Source organism: Apostichopus japonicus, chromosome 2 (assembly GCF_037975245.1).
Source record: "Apostichopus japonicus isolate 1M-3 chromosome 2, ASM3797524v1, whole genome shotgun sequence".
Taxonomy (NCBI): Eukaryota; Metazoa; Echinodermata; class Holothuroidea; order Aspidochirotida; family Stichopodidae; genus Apostichopus; species Apostichopus japonicus.
In genome coordinates this window covers 3,856,309-3,873,339 of record NC_092562.1, presented here as the reverse complement: position 1 = coordinate 3,873,339, position 17,031 = coordinate 3,856,309, and the positions used below count along the sequence as shown (strand labels likewise).

General features: G+C 35.3%; 1 protein-coding gene across 1 annotated transcript; it reads right to left on the bottom strand.

Moving 5' to 3' along the window:
* Nucleotides 1–7,514: 7,514 nt before the first annotated feature.
* On the bottom strand, nucleotides 7,515–16,653 carry LOC139974675 (uncharacterized). Its single transcript, XM_071981947.1, has 13 exons — nucleotides 16,497–16,653; nucleotides 14,973–15,060; nucleotides 14,107–14,424; nucleotides 13,561–13,827; nucleotides 13,122–13,256; nucleotides 12,417–12,566; nucleotides 11,853–11,981; nucleotides 11,178–11,324; nucleotides 10,313–10,603; nucleotides 9,867–9,911; nucleotides 9,612–9,702; nucleotides 9,105–9,169; nucleotides 7,515–8,564 (listed from the first exon to the last, which is right to left on the bottom strand). The coding sequence occupies exons 2-13, from the start codon at nucleotides 15,040–15,042 to the stop codon at nucleotides 8,383–8,385; spliced, it is 1,890 nt and encodes a 629-aa protein (XP_071838048.1). The 5' UTR covers nucleotides 15,043–15,060; nucleotides 16,497–16,653; the 3' UTR covers nucleotides 7,515–8,382.
* Nucleotides 16,654–17,031: the final 378 nt, after the last annotated feature.

Below are 17,031 nucleotides of genomic sequence, written 5' to 3'. Positions count from 1 at the left end.
ATGCAGTTAAAAGTGGCATGCCATGGAATCTTCAGCTATTAAATATTAAAAAATGATATTTCATATTTTTTCAAAAAATCGCTCCATTTCTAAGATTGGGGACGGATTATGAGACGATTATCGACTGGCGGGTAATCAGAAGGGCGCCACCGATCCCACGCATGAGTTTGGAGAGAAATAAAAAAGTCACGATTTTGGCCGAAATTTGAAAAAAACATAAGGGTATAGCCTTACCAAAAAATTGGCCGCAAAATACAAATGTTCGATTTTCAAATTTCGATCGTCGTTTTGGATTCCCAAGGCTCATAATAGTATTTTCATGCAGTTAAAAGTGGCATGCCATGGAATCTTCAGCTATTAAACATTAAAAAATGATATTTCATATTTTGTCAAAAAAATCGCTCCATTTCTAAGATTGGGGACGGATTATGAGATGATTATCGACTGGCGGGTAATCAGAAGGGCGCCACCGATCCCACGCATGATTTTGGAGAGAAATGAAAAAGTCACGATTTTGGCCGAAATTTGAAAAAAACATAAGGGCCAAAAAAACATAAGGGCCAAAAAATTGGCCGAAAAATACAAATGTTCGATTTTCAAATTTCGATCGTCGTTTTGGATTCGTCGATTCCTAAGGTTCATAATAGCATTTTCATGCAGTTAAAAGTGGCATGCCATGGAATCTTCACCTATTAAACATTAAAAATTTATATTTCATATTTTGTCAAACAATCGGTCCATTTCTAAGATTGGGGACGGATTCTGAGATGATTATCGACTGGCGGGACATCAGAAGGGCGCCACCGATCCCACGCATGAGTTTGGAGAGAAATAAAAAAGTCACGATTTTGGCCGAAATTTGAAAAAAAACATAAGGGTATAGCCTTACCAAAAAATTGGCCGAAAAATACAAATGTTCGATTTTCAAATTTCGATCGTCGTTTTGGATTCCCAAGGCTCACAATAGCATTTTCATGCAGTTAAAAGTGGCATGTCATGGAATCTTCAGCTATTAAATATTAAAAAATGATATTTCATATTTTTTCAAAAAATCGCTCCATTTCTCAGATTGGGGACGGATTATGAGACGATTATCGACTGGCGGGTAATCAGAAGGGCGCCACCGATCCCACGCATGATTTTGGAGAGAAATAAAAAAGTCACGATTTTGGCCGAAATTTAAAAAAAAAAACATAAGGGTATATAGCCTTACCAAAAAATTGGCCGAAAAATACAAATGTTCGATTTTCAAATTTCGATCGTCGTTTTGGATTCCCAAGGCTCACAATAGCATTTTCATGCAGTTAAAAGTGGCATGCCATGGAATCTTCAGCTATTAAATATTAAAAAATGATATTTCATATTTTTTCAAAAAATCGCTCCATTTCTCAGATTGGGGACGGATTATGAGATGATTATCGACTGGCGGGACATCAGAAGGGCGCCACCGATCCCACGCATGATTTTGGAGAGAAATAAAAAAGTCACGATTTTGGCCGAAATTTGAAAAAAAAAACATAAGGGTATAGCCTTACCAAAAAATTGGCCGAAAAATACAAATGTTCGATTTTCAAATTTCGATCGTCGTTTTGGATTCCCAAGGCTCACAATAGCATTTTCATGCAGTTAAAAGTGGCATGCCATGGAATCTTCAGCTATTAAATATTAAAAAATATTTCATATTTTTTCAAAAAATCGCTCCATTTCTCAGATTGGGGACGGATTATGAGACGATTATCGACTGGCGGGTAATCAGAAGGGCGCCACCGATCCCACGCATGAGTTTGGAGAGAAATAAAAAAGTCACGATTTTGGCCGAAATTTGAAAAAAACATAAGGGTATAGCCTTACCAAAAAATTGGCCGAAAAATACAAATGTTCGATTTTCAAATTTCGATCGTCGTTTTGGATTCCCAAGGCTCATAATAGTATTTTCATGCAGTTAAAAGTGGCATGCCATGGAATCTTCAGCTATTAAACATTAAAAAATGATATTTCATATTTTGTCAAAAAAATCGCTCCATTTCTAAGATTGGGGACGGATTATGAGATGATTATCGACTGGCAGGTAATCAGAAGGGCGCCACCGATCCCACGCATGATTTTGGAGAGAAATGAAAAAGTCACGATTTTGGCCGAAATTTGAAAAAAACATAAGGGCCAAAAAAACATAAGGGCCAAAAAATTGGCCGAAAAATACAAATGTTCGATTTTCAAATTTCGATCGTCGTTTTGGATTCCTAAGGTTCATAATAGCATTTTCATGCAGTTAAAAGTGGCATGCCATGGAATCTTCAGCTATTAAACATTAAAAATTTATATTTCATATTTTGTCAAACAATCGGTCCATTTCTAAGATTGGGGACGGATTCTGAGATGATTATCGACTGGCGGGACATCAGAAGGGCGCCACCGATCCCACGCATGAGTTTGGAGAGAAATAAAAAAGTCACGATTTTGGCCGAAATTTGAAAAAAAAACATAAGGGTATAGCCTTACCAAAAAATTGGCCGAAAAATACAAATGTTCGATTTTCAAATTTCGATCGTCGTTTTGGATTCCCAAGGCTCACAATAGCATTTTCATGCAGTTAAAAGTGGCATGCCATGGAATCTTCAGCTATTAAACATTAAAAAATGATATTTCATATTTTTTCAAAAAATCGCTCCATTTCTAAGATTGGGGACGGATTATGAGATGATTATCGACTGGCGGGTAATCAGAAGGACGCCACCGATCCCACGCATGATTATGGAGAGGAATTAAAAAGTCACGATTTTGGCCGAAATTTGAAAAAAAACATAAGGGTATAGCCTTACCAAAAAATTGGCCGAAAAATACAAATGTTCGATTTTCAAATTTCGATCGTCGTTTTGGATTCCCAAGGCTCATAATAGTATTTTCATGCAGTTAAAAGTGGCATGCCATGGAATCTTCAGCTATTAAACATTAAAAAATGATATTTCATATTTTGTCAAAAAAATCGCTCCATTTCTAAGATTGGGGACGGATTATGAGATGATTATCGACTGGCGGGTAATCAGAAGGGCGCCACCGATCCCACGCATGATTTTGGAGAGAAATGAAAAAGTCACGATTTTGGCCGAAATTTGAAAAAAAAAACATAAGGGTATAGCCTTACCAAAAAATTGGCCGAAAAATACAAATGTTCGATTTTCAAATTTCGATCGTCGTTTTGGATTCCCAAGGCTCATAATAGTATTTTCATGCAGTTAAAAGTGGCATGCCATGGAATCTTCAGCTATTAAACATTAAAAAATGATATTTCATATTTTGTCAAAAAAATCGCTCCATTTCTAAGATTGGGGACGGATTATGAGATGATTATCGACTGGCGGGTAATCAGAAGGGCGCCACCGATCCCACGCATGATTTTGGAGAGAAATGAAAAAGTCACGATTTTGGCCGAAATTTGAAAAAAAAAACATAAGGGTATAGCCTTACCAAAAAATTGGCCGAAAAATACAAATGTTCGATTTTCAAATTTCGATCGTCGTTTTGGATTCCCAAGGCTCACAATAGCATTTTCATGCAGTTAAAAGTGGCATGCCATGGAATCTTCAGCTATTAAACATTAAAAAATGATATTTCATATTTTTTCAAAAAATCGCTCCATTTCTCAGATTGGGGACGGATTATGAGATGATTATCGACTGGCGGGACATCAGAAGGGCGCCACCGATCCCACGCATGATTTTGGAGAGAAATAAAAAAGTCACGATTTTGGCCGAAATTTGAAAAAAAAAACATAAGGGTATAGCCTTACCAAAAAATTGGCCGCAAAATACAAATGTTCGATTTTCAAATTTCGATCGTCGTTTTGGATTCCCAAGGCTCACAATAGCATTTTCATGCAGTTAAAAGTGGCATGCCATGGAATCTTCAGCTATTAAATATTAAAAAATATTTCATATTTTTTCAAAAAATCGCTCCATTTCTCAGATTGGGGACGGATTATGAGACGATTATCGACTGGCGGGTAATCAGAAGGGCGCCACCGATCCCACGCATGAGTTTGGAGAGAAATAAAAAAGTCACGATTTTGGCCGAAATTTGAAAAAAACATAAGGGTATAGCCTTACCAAAAAATTGGCCGCAAAATACAAATGTTCGATTTTCAAATTTCGATCGTCGTTTTGGATTCCCAAGGCTCATAATAGTATTTTCATGCAGTTAAAAGTGGCATGCCATGGAATCTTCAGCTATTAAACATTAAAAAATGATATTTCATATTTTTTCAAAAAATCGCTCCATTTCTAAGATTGGGGACGGATTATGAGATGATTATCGACTGGCGGGTAATCAGAAGGGCGCCACCGATCCCACGCATGATTTTGGAGAAAATTAAAAAGTCACGATTTTGGCCGAAATTTGAAAAAAAACATAAGGGTATAGCCTTACCAAAAAATTGGCCGAAAAATACAAATGTTCGATTTTCAAATTTCGATCGTCGTTTTGGATTCCCAAGGCTCATAATAGTATTTTCATGCAGTTAAAAGTGGCATGCCATGGAATCTTCAGCTATTAAACATTAAAAAATGATATTTCATATTTTTTCAAAAAATCGCTCCATTTCTAAGATTGGGGACGGATTATGAGATGATTATCGACTGGCGGGTAATCAGAAGGGCGCCACCGATCCCACGCATGATTTTGGAGAAAATTAAAAAGTCACGATTTTGGCCGAAATTTGAAAAAAAACATAAGGGTATAGCCTTACAAAAAAATTGGCCGAAAAATACAAATGTTCGATTTTCAAATTTCGATCGTCGTTTTGGATTCCCAAGGCTCATAATAGTATTTTCATGCAGTTAAAAGTGGCATGCCATGGAATCTTCAGCTATTAAACATTAAAAAATGATATTTCATATTTTGTCAAAAAAATCGCTCCATTTCTAAGATTGGGGACGGATTATGAGATGATTATCGACTGGCGGGACATCAGAAGGGCGCCACCGATCCCACGCATGAGTTTGGAGAGAAATAAAAAAGTCACGATTTTGGCCGAAATTTGAAAAAAAAAACATAAGGGTATAGCCTTACCAAAAAATTGGCCGAAAAATACAAATGTTCGATTTTCAAATTTCGATCGTCGTTTTGGATTCCCAAGGCTCACAATAGCATTTTCATGCAGTTAAAAGTGGCATGCCATGGAATCTTCACCTATTAAACATTAAAAAATGATATTTCATATTTTGTCAAAAAAATCGGTCCATTTCTCAGATTGGGGACGGATTATGAGATGATTATCGACTGGCGGGTAATCAGAAGGGCGCCACCGATCCCACGCATGAGTTTGGAGAGAAATAAAAAAGTCACGATTTTGGCCGAAATTTGAAAAAACATAAGGGTATAGCCTTACCAAAAAATTGGCCGAAAAATACAAATGTTCGATTTTCAAATTTCGATCGTCGTTTTGGATTCCCAAGGCTCACAATAGCATTTTCATGCAGTTAAAAGTGGCATGCCATGGAATCTTCAGCTATTAAACATTAAAAAATGATATTTCATATTTTTTCAAAAAATCGCTCCATTTCTAAGATTGGGGACGGATTATGAGATGATTATCGACTGGCGGGTAATCAGAAGGGCGCCACCGATCCCACGCATGATTTTGGAGAGAAATAAAAAAGTCACGATTTTGGCCGAAATTTGAAAAAAAAACATAAGGGTATAGTCTTACCAAAAAATTGGCCGAAAAATACAAATGTTCGATTTTCAAATTTCGATCGTCGTTTTGGATTCCCAAGGCTCATAATAGCATTTTCATGCAGTTAAAAGTGGCATGCCATGGAATCTTCAGCTATTAAACATTAAAAAATGATATTTCATATTTTATTAAAAGTTGCATGCCGTGGAATCTTCAGCTATTTAACATTTAAAAATTATATTTCATATTTTGTCAAAAAATCGGTCCATTTCTAAGATTGGGGATCGTCGTTTTGGATTCCCAAGGCTCACAATAGCATTTTCATGCAGTTAAAAGTGGCATGCCATGGAATCTTCAGCTATTAAACATTAAAAAATGATATTTCATATTTTTTCAAAAAATCGGTCCATTTCTAAGATTGGGCACGGATTATGAGATGATTATCGACTGGCGGGACATCAGAAGGGCGCCACCGATCCCACGCATGATTTTGGAGAAAATTTGATAAAAACATAAGGGTATAGCCTTACCTAAAAATTGGCCGAAAAATACAAATGTTCGATTTTCGAATTTCGATCGTCGTTTTGGATTCCCAAGACCCACAATAGAATTTTCATGCATTTAAAAGTGGTATGCTATGGAATCTTCAGCTATTAAACATTAAAAAATGATATTCCATATTTTGTCAAAAAATTGGTCCATTTCTCAGATTGGGGACGGATTATGAGATGATTATCGACTGGCGGGACATCAGAAGGGCGCCACCGATCCCACGCACGATTTTGGAGAGAAATAAAAAAGTCACGATTTTTTTGGCCATAAAATACAAATGTTCGATTTTCAAATTTCGATGATCTTATCAGTTTCAAATAAATCAAATCAAAACATAATCTTGCCTGGTATTTAACGAGGAGAGCTCTCTACCCCATTGACATAATATTGGGAGGAATAGAAAAAGTCACAATTTTGGCCAAAATTTAAAAATATGATAAAGGTATTATGACCTTACAACATTTTCAAGACAAAAAAAGGAATTGTTCCAATTTCTTACGGCATGCTAATACAGGTTCTTAGGGCCCAAAGAAGGAATATCGTCGACTTTAAAACGGAGATCCTTAAATTCGAAGATAATTCGACGTTATAGTAACAATTTGAATAAAATTGTATAAAAAGATGAATTTTCTTTCAAATGTTTACGAATTAGAACATAATTATGCCTGTTACATAAAGAGAAGAGCGCTTTACCCTATTTTCATAAGTTCGTTCATAATTGAAAAAGTCGCAAAAAATGATATGGGTACTTGCGGGTTGAAATGTTGATACATGCACAAATTAAATTGTAAGGAAACCTCATATTGGGAGCATTGAGAGTAGATATGAAAGACCTCTTTACAACATTTTAAACCCAAATTTGGAGGTTTTGTAAGGCCTTATGTATTTTTTTATCAACTTTTCCCCAAAATGACAACTGTTTCAAGTCATGACAAAATTATTGATATGGATAATAGCGTTCTTCTCATTAATTACCAGCTATAAATTCATAACTATTCATCCAAACATCCATATTCATGAGCTAACCTTATTCAGGCCTTGAAATGTTGACAGAAACACAAGTCAAACTAGTAAGCAAACCTCCCCTTGGGCCATAGGAGGATATGAAGAGCTTCTGACAAAATGTGAGGAATTTGAGTTTTAGCCCAAGTTGGCAATATTTAAAAATTCCGTCAGGAGAATGAAAACATTCCATGTACATTGTCAAAAAAAAAAATTTTATATAAAGAAGTAGATACGATACAGTTATTTCATTCAGCTATTTATTTACAAATAATTAGATCTCTTATCGAAATCTCTTTATTACATTGATAGAGAAAATATAACATTCGTACGGACCTAACTAAAACTTCTTGATAAGAGCTTGAAATAAATGTCAATGTTATCTTAAAAATTAAATAATTCACAACAATAAAGTACGTAATGTAAACACATTATATATGTTTCTATTTTTGGATATTGCCTGTACATAGCCGTTGCATCTATTTAGTACTAGGTTCAAATATTTTTCGGGCGAATAAGTCATTTCGAACTCACTCATTATAACATGTTTGAATCAAACATTTGATAAGATCAAATGTTGATGTGTAATTATTAATATACGTTGGTGTGAAACACTTGTTTACAGAGAAAATAAATGAATACCACAAATTGAGTGAGCAACAAAAACACTTAAATAAGTCATTCTGGTTCAATCCTTACCTATATTTTGTATCATAATTACGACACAATACGTACTTGCTTAGGTTTATAATATGCTATTAATATGACCAATCGCATTTACATAATTGGCGGAGGTATTTCCTTAATCATTTTATTTGTTTTTCATTTCTTTACCAAAAAAGAGGAATTTACTAGCGAGGTCAAAGTATCGCTTATGAGTAAACAGCGAAAACTATATTTTCTTTTACCAGTTAAAAAATTCTAATCTACATAATTAGCCTATGGTCTTTCTCTTTATATCAACTATGTACATCTTTAAACTATGCATTGAAGTACGACTAAAATTAGATGAAACCCTTTCATTCAATTTCATTTGAATGTCTACGAGTACAATGTAAACCCTGTCGTGTTCCACCTCAACTAAACTAGCCTTGGCTTTCGTCTCTGTCAGATATATGAAAAAGATTCGATTCGGGGTTTCTTTTTTTGCTATCCACTTAAATGTACTTATTGGAGACATTGGAGTACGTATAAGCCTCATATGTCCCGTTTGAATACGAACAAACAGCAACAGATGGGATTTCATAGCAAGACTGTTCATCGACAGTCCTCGGTGTATAATTGCAGTACAATTGCACTGCATCTGTCCGGTCACTACAATAACCTGCAATCGTCTCACCTACAAATGATTGAAACAATGCAACATTATATGTATGATATCAATTTAAAATTTGTTCATAGCTGCTACATCTCTCTCCACCCATCTCCACCCACCTCTCTCCACCCAACCCACCTCTCTACACCCCCCACCTCTCTCTCCCTCTCTCTTGACTGTAGAATTGTCTACGACGGTCGTCGTTACCATTCCTTAGTAGGTTTTCGAAGATTCCCAAATAATCATAGATGGTCTGCTTAATTTTACTTCGATCTAGATACATTTAGATGTCTTCCTTTCTTATAACATGTTAGAGAAGCAATCCGCATTTTATCGTATGATTCGTTATCAGTTGAATGTGGGTATTAGTGAGTACATTTAATTTGGCGAGGCACTATATGGAATAACCATTCCTGAACGTATAATGACAAATGTACCAGAGTACTTCATATATCTGAAGAACAAACCGATTTCTATCCGTCAAATATTCATATCAACTAAGTATATTCGCAAATTTAACGTAGCGGAGCTTGGAGTATTATTCTTTTGGCCTTGCATACTTACTATTCCTCACCCGACTAGTATCTAGGTCACTTCTTCCGGCATTCGATCTAATACGAGCTCTTTTCCTGGAGGAGCAAAAACTTACAAAATTAAGTTACTTAATGATTACACAACAATGACTATTGCAAATGTTTCATATGGTATTTAACTGGTAGCACCTCATTACTTTGTCAAACTTTATAATGATTACAATTTTCTTTAATAGTCTTGACCGATGTAATATATAGTAGAATCACTGTGGTCGAGTGATACGGACTTCGGTTCGTGACAAAAGATCCGGGCTCGAATCCTACCTTCGCCTGATGAGTCCCAAAAAGGACGAAACCGGTTGTGAAGTGGAATTTTCTGGTGTGTTATTCTTTATTTATTTAATATATATATATATATATATATATATACACATATATACATATATATATATATATATATATATATATACATATACATATACATATATATATATATATATATATATATATATATATATATATATATATATATACTTACTTAATTATTCCACAGCCAGTTATAAAGACAACTACCAATAGGATAGCAACAGCTCCATATACTGGAAGACCTTTCATGAACTGGTCGTGTCCTAGGAAAAGATGAAACACATATTAGAAAATAAAATGTTATACTTAGCTATATGACTTATATGACTATATGACTATATACTATCGGTTGACAAAACAAAGCATCGATACGTGCAACTAGATAGATGTCATGAAAGTTGTAAACATAAAAGTTCAACTGATATACCTTGTTCTAGCAGCACGACTCGAGTTGTAGCGGTAGGAATAGTAGCTTCAAAGGGAAGATGAAAGGGAAAGTTACGTGGTGTTTTGAAAGAGGTGACACTCTACTACAAAATATAAATAATAACATCCAATAGTTGGAATTACTAAAAATCGACAATGAAAGTTTACTTTACCTCCTATAATTGACGTAAGTTTGAATTAATACGAATTCAAATTTAGGCCTTCTAATTTTAAATGAATTTTTCTCTGTTCTCATTTCCTTAAAATGTTTTCAAAACGCAATCCCTCTTTCGACAGATCTATTATATCACATATTGTCCGTAACACAACAAGTGATGTGAAGTCAGAAGGATGAGTCTACGTTTAAATGTGAACCTGCAGTGTCTCTTTAAAAGCATGGAGGTAAAAACAGACCTCCATGTTATAAGGCTCTGTGTGTCTACTCACTGTACACTTCCACTGTAACATGTAGCATCGCTAACGTTTCGTTGTTCTTTCTCAGCTGACAGTAGAGCTTGTCTCCTTCTCTGACATTACTTACAATGAAGGTATGAGTTTTTGTCAAACCTTCCCTAAATGAACCTTCACTCACGATCCCGTCCAAAATAAGATCACGTTGGTCGCGTGATACAAGCAAATCGAGGCCGTCTATATTTCCCCCGGGACCTTCCTGTACGACACAAGTGACCCTTCCTGGTGTTCCTGGATTCTGCTTTGCGTATGTGATGTCTATCAGACCTATGTGGAAAGAATCCAGTCAATATTGAGGTCGACCATCACTTGTAGTTTCACTTAAACACACTCCAACACTGTAATTTTTTATATCGAGCTCGTAAAGGAAGACATGCTGCAAATGATTGCCACCATTTAGAAGTGACGTATGAGATTAGACTGTTGAACAACATTCAAGCCGTCAAAGTTCTCTCATAGCTGCTGAAAGGTCGCTTAAAACTTTCGGTTCTTATGTTAGTAGAAAAGAGGCTTCGGTCATAACTAGCAGATTCAAATAGGGCAACTCATAGAGCATAACAATCCACCAGCTTGACATAATCCAGACTCTCTGTTACACTTATCTTGATCACAATGAACCTCTTGAGAGCAATTCGAACTATAGACATTTTCTTTATATTCTTGTGGGTTCTTTATGTTGTAAGGATTCTACTTTATTTGATTCAGCAATTTCACTATTACATTTTGTACTTCATTTAATGGTGCACTTAACAGTGAATTTAAAAATCAGCAAGATCGGATTGCGCCATTGAAGCTGCTTGATTCTATAAAGAAATACCAAAAGGCGGAGACTACAGAGTACCTGTTTGACAACTAAATGGAGGAAAGAGATCGACCCACTGGGGAAGACATCCACCCGTCTGACATAATCCAGTCTCTCGGTTACACCTCTCTTTATCACAATGACACTTCTGAGAGCAATCTGAGCCATAGAAATTCCCATCACATTCTGCGGGAGAGAAGGTAAAATAACCAAAAGCAATGAATAAAGCATAAATAAAGAAGAAATTAGAAATTGAGATTATATACAATTAACATTGAGCGAAATAAGATATAAAGCCGTTTAACAAAGGAACGTTGGTGATGAAGAACCATAGCAATGTAAGCTTTTGGCTATTTAAATTGTGTTCGTAAGTATAATTATAAAGTGTTAACATTGCAAAATGTTTCTTTTTTCTATTCATACCGAGAAAAAAGATGTAATGATTATCTTTCAAATTGCTTTGATAAGGATAGATTGCGAGGGAACAGACTGTGAAACGTTTAAACCTTGTAACCGATGATAGATCTCGACATTTGCTCGGTGTCCACCCAGGAGAAAGATCGAAGTCAAATTCTTCGATAGATTCATCACAACATTAACATGGAATGTACATAATACTGTAATAAACTGGCATAAAATTTGTTTCAACTGTCCGGAATGTGGGGAAGGAGATTAAACACTTGTCCATCAAATAAACCTTTTAATATAACTGACCTTGGCAATTACTCCCATTCCAACCAGACGAACATCCAGCATCACATTCTCCAGTAAACCGATTGCATTGGCTTGTGTTACAATGACAGGTTTGTAAGCAGCTGGCGCCATACGTTCCTGGCTCGCATCCTTTTTTTTTTCAAATGTGAAAGAAATATGTGAGTGTGATACACGTATATCCTTAAATGATATATAAGAAGGGCCAGTATAATTGCCCACATCAGGTAGCACTGTTATTCAAACGCAAGTAATTCATACTACTCTTATTGAACCAGTTTGGATTCGATGTTCATCCAGGTTACCGTGATGGCACTGAATTTGATGATGGAAAAAGCGTATACGTACACATTATTACAGTTGAATAAAAGTTTTAATTGTTTCTGTTTAGGAACACACCTATGGAGTCTCAAAAGGTTTCCATAATTATTCAGCCCAACATGTTAAATGCGCCGTAAAACAGCATAGAAATTGTTCTATAAAGGCTAGGATTTTGTTAGAAATATATTGATGTCAATCGTTAAGAAATTGCTCAAACATATGTAATTACAGTAAACTGGCTTATACCTCTGTTGCACGCTATTCCGTTATAGCCAGTTACACATTTGCAGCCAAATGGATGCCGAAGACAGAAAAGGTATCTACTGCACTTTTTAGCTTCGTTTGAAACTGAACATCGGAATTCGCAATCCTCTCCAAAACGGTTGTAACCGCATTCTGTCGTAGGAAGAAATGGTCTTTTACATGTGTCATAGTAAACTATGTTCCTATAGTAGGACAATACCAATGTGATTTCCCCTATTTATCTTATTTATAGAACTTGATTTCAACGTAGCTCTTACTTCTGCTTCAACATGACCATCGTTAACTGCTTTTGAAAGAACAAGTGCCATTTGAAGCCTATAAGCATTTATTTGCATAATTCCTCAGCCAACCGGCTGAGCGTTTGTCTGATGTGACCATCTCTCGATCAACATTCTGCCTGAATTTGAAAATGGTTATTTCAAATTTTCAGTCGTCGGCAACAATCGACCAGAAGGGGGAACTATCAAATAGTACCACACTTTTTTTATATTTTAGTACATATATTTGAAATTGTGTTTCAGAAATGTTGAAATCAATTGCCACTTATTTATACTATCATCGAAGAAGTTATATATTACTTTAATTAGCAAATAAATGCATCTTACATTCACACGAGGCGCTCTTTATCTAAGTAGCGACATATTTACTTCGTTATCTTCGGTTCCAAACATTCAAAGATCAAAATACCTGTTTTACATTCATCCCCCTTAAAGCCAGGAGGACAAACACATTCTCCGGTATTTTCATCACAGATTCCTCCATTGTAGCAACTCTTGCAAACACCAGTACAGGCAGGAGGACCCCAACGAGTGGCCGGACAGGCTGTATTATATAGTTGTAATAGCTGATCTCATTGGTTTAAACATGTGCACATATTGTTAATGTTATTCATCACATAAAATAGCAAGTTTTATTTCGGATAAATAGTAGCATAAAAATATAACAATGTGGAAATAATTACGACGTGTGCAAAAAAAAAAAAAAAAAAAAAAACAGCTAACGGTAAGTTTGTTTTTCAAAGCAGGCAGTACAATGTGTCTAAAAGAATTGTGATGTGCCTTTAAATACCACATCAATAGAGTACACTACCATTTAGTACGTTGTTTTGAAGAAATCATCAGCTTACCTCGCACAATAAGCAAATTCAAAGCTTGCTTTGCTGAGCTCCTCTCGCCGTGAATGTAACATTCATACACTCCTGCATCGTCAAGTTGTAAAGGTCTCATGATGGTGTAGTTAGATAAACCGTCTGTTGATGATATCGGTACATTGTCCTTCATCCACATAAACGTAGAAACATCCCCACCAGTTGGACTCATCATATTGATGCTGACCTCGGTGTCATTGATACTGAATGTCTGGGATAATAAGTCATTGGCTGGAAAGATGTCAGCTATAAGGGGGAAAATGAGTAAGAAGAAACATGCTGACATTAGTTCCCCAGGGCAATTTATTTGAAACAGAACCAAAGCTTGTATATATATATATATATATATATATATATATATATATATATATATATATATTCAACTACATGAGATTTTAAATAATTCTACATGCTATACCTTAAGATACATTTTAAATGCAACATACAGCTAGCTGTAATCATATCAAGTAGCATCTCTCCCATTACACATACTACAGCAATCACCCTCGTGATTATTATACGTACCATCTGACCTCATTCGAATATGTGAAACTGTAGTATCATCTTTACCGTTGATCTTAGCAGTACAATCAAATACTCCGAAAGCATTATTATTTTTCCGGCCGTTTTTCCAATGCACTGTATATCGTGGCCATGCATGGTGATTATAATAACTTGTTTCAGGAGGAGGTGGATTCTGACTGGCAGCATCTCTTGTCCACACAGTTCTAGATGACGTCATGGTGACACTATCTGGATCACTGACGTAGCACTGGTATGACATTCTAGTGGTACTACTATCATAAGCATACCCCGAAGCTAGTAACGTTAGTTTTACCGATTCTGAGACACAAAGAAGAGATCAAAATTATTCTTATGTTATGATGGTATGTTATATGTAAATCAAGTATATTCCTAGGGAATATCTTAGTCTGGAAAAATTAAATGTACATGTTTCAAGGCTGACAATAGGCATATTTGTAGTTTCGGTATGCTGTTTCCAACAACGAAGGAAACGTTACTCGCTAAACTGTGCTTACAGCTGCTCCGGTTTACAAGATATGCACCTGAACAGTTTGTTATGCTTCTTTAAGGCTAAATGAAAAGATTATAAATTAAAAACTAACGTAAGTTTTGCTCATCCGTTGTTTCATAAAGTATAATTAATAACACAAACAATGCTTAACTTGAGTACCTCTAGAAGTACCACATTATGTCATCGCCACTTCCTTACGATATTTTTGTTTTCTGGAAGTCAATTTGGAGTTGATTTTCGAAAGCGAACTAAACTTGGGGAGCGGGGAACAGAGAAGAACTTTTACGCTTACAAGGAGAAATGTAAGCATTATCGTGTGATCGATCTAACAGAGGTACTGCAAAGTATACTTTACCTCCGGTATAACCAACAACAACCAATGGAAGAATAAATATTGCCAATGGAAGAAGTAGGTAAATGTCCATTCTCTGTTATGCTTCCGTCTGGTCAAACAAAAGAAAGCATATCAACAACTTTATTCATGTTTTATCATTTCCAACCTGTGATTTAAAAACACAGTTAGCTAAATTTCTGTCACATTTTACTTTCATATCCAACCATCCATTCATCGATCCATCGATCCATCCATACTTTCTATACGTCAATTATATAATTATATTAATCATAAACCATCATCATGTCGTATAACAAATTCTTTCAAGTTGAAACAAACGATGACTAAAACACTACAGTTCCCATCCAAGCTTAGCCTAATGAACGACATTATACACCCGATGCACATAGAGAACACAGTTACTACTGTAAATTTTACAGTTTTGTACCACAGTAAAAACTGAATCATGCTATAATTCGATAGCATGTGCTATTAGGATTACAGTAAGAACTGAGGATATGTGTAATTCCAACAAATCCAGTTGTTTGGGAATTGTTGGAATTACAAATATCCTCAGTTCTTACTGTAAACTGAATAGCACATGATACCGATTTATTAGATTTGTCAGCACGATCTTGAACAAGAATTTACTAATCAAACCAGTATTGAAGTTGAAGTTTCCAACCTCGTTTACTTTGTAATAGCTCACATACACATTTTAACATTTTGTGAGGGCTTACAACGAAATTGCTTTCTTTTAACAAGACATAAACAGAACACTTGACAACTTTTATAGTGAAGATAACAAGCATGTGAAAGTAAAAGTAGAAATGTTGGCTATTAAATATATATATATATATATATATATATATATATATATATATATATATATATATATATATATATATATACAGATGTTTGCACATGCATTTCCTTACAAAATATCCTGTGATCACAGGTGCAAGCATACAACAAACAAAAATAAGCTTACGAGGAAAGTATAAAACTACTATATACATGTTATCACGCGTTCCTAGAACATGTGAAAATACGTGAAACTGAGGATTTAGCTTGAATTACAAACTGTGAAAAATGCATGCTTCCTGTTGAGGCAATCCAATCTAACGTACTACAATACCTAGGCAACTTGGACAATGTTCTGCCATATAAATCCCCACTATATTTAGTTGGTATAGTTCACTCATTGTGAAATCGGGTTAAAACTGGCGAATTTTTGTAAACGTGTTAACATCGTTGATCTCTTTATACAAACTCTCTGGGATTTCCAGAGATAACATTAAACCGCTCTAAGACTATTGACTATTGCTCTAATTTTAGAACAAAAGAGAAAACTGACTCATTTTCGATGCCATCATTAATGATGTAAAATAATGGAAGATTTGCCTTTCCCCCACGTGAAGTCAAATGATTTTAAAACAAAAGTGTTTTGTTTAGCGGTGCAGGGATAAGCCGGTCAAACGGTTCTAAAGCAACAATCCTGCATGACTGATAATTCCCATTAGAAGTATGACGTATTTTACTTACCTGTAGAAGGGCTACCAAAATCTTAAGAAGTAAGTCAATAGCGCAGCCAGGTGTTTATATGTACTTGTGTAGAACTCTAGCCAGAACAACTGTAAGGAATGATGTGCGCCATTTGTGTCCGTTAGAACTGATTGGCTAAAATGATTTTGCTATGACTGTCTGCTTTGTTTTGCATTTTTATGGATTTATATCAGGAAACGAAACACACTTAGGAGTAGATGCCCATGTCTGTTGCTAGGCAACGTGATCATCCCTGAAGAGAATAGCATTAACACTCGAGCAATATGTAGGAATAGGACAATAACAGCAATCCATTCTGAATGAAAACCTACTTTCATCTTTATTATGAATCAGCTTTCTTCGGCTATTGACAATATACTGTCGACATTCACATATTACTGTACCAAGTACACAGTGAAGTTTTATAGAATATAGATACAATTTAAAAGCTCCTTTCATTTGTTAACAATTAACAAAGCGTTCAATTAAAATGTTTTATGATTCATTTTCTATTTGTTAATCACTGAATTTAGTT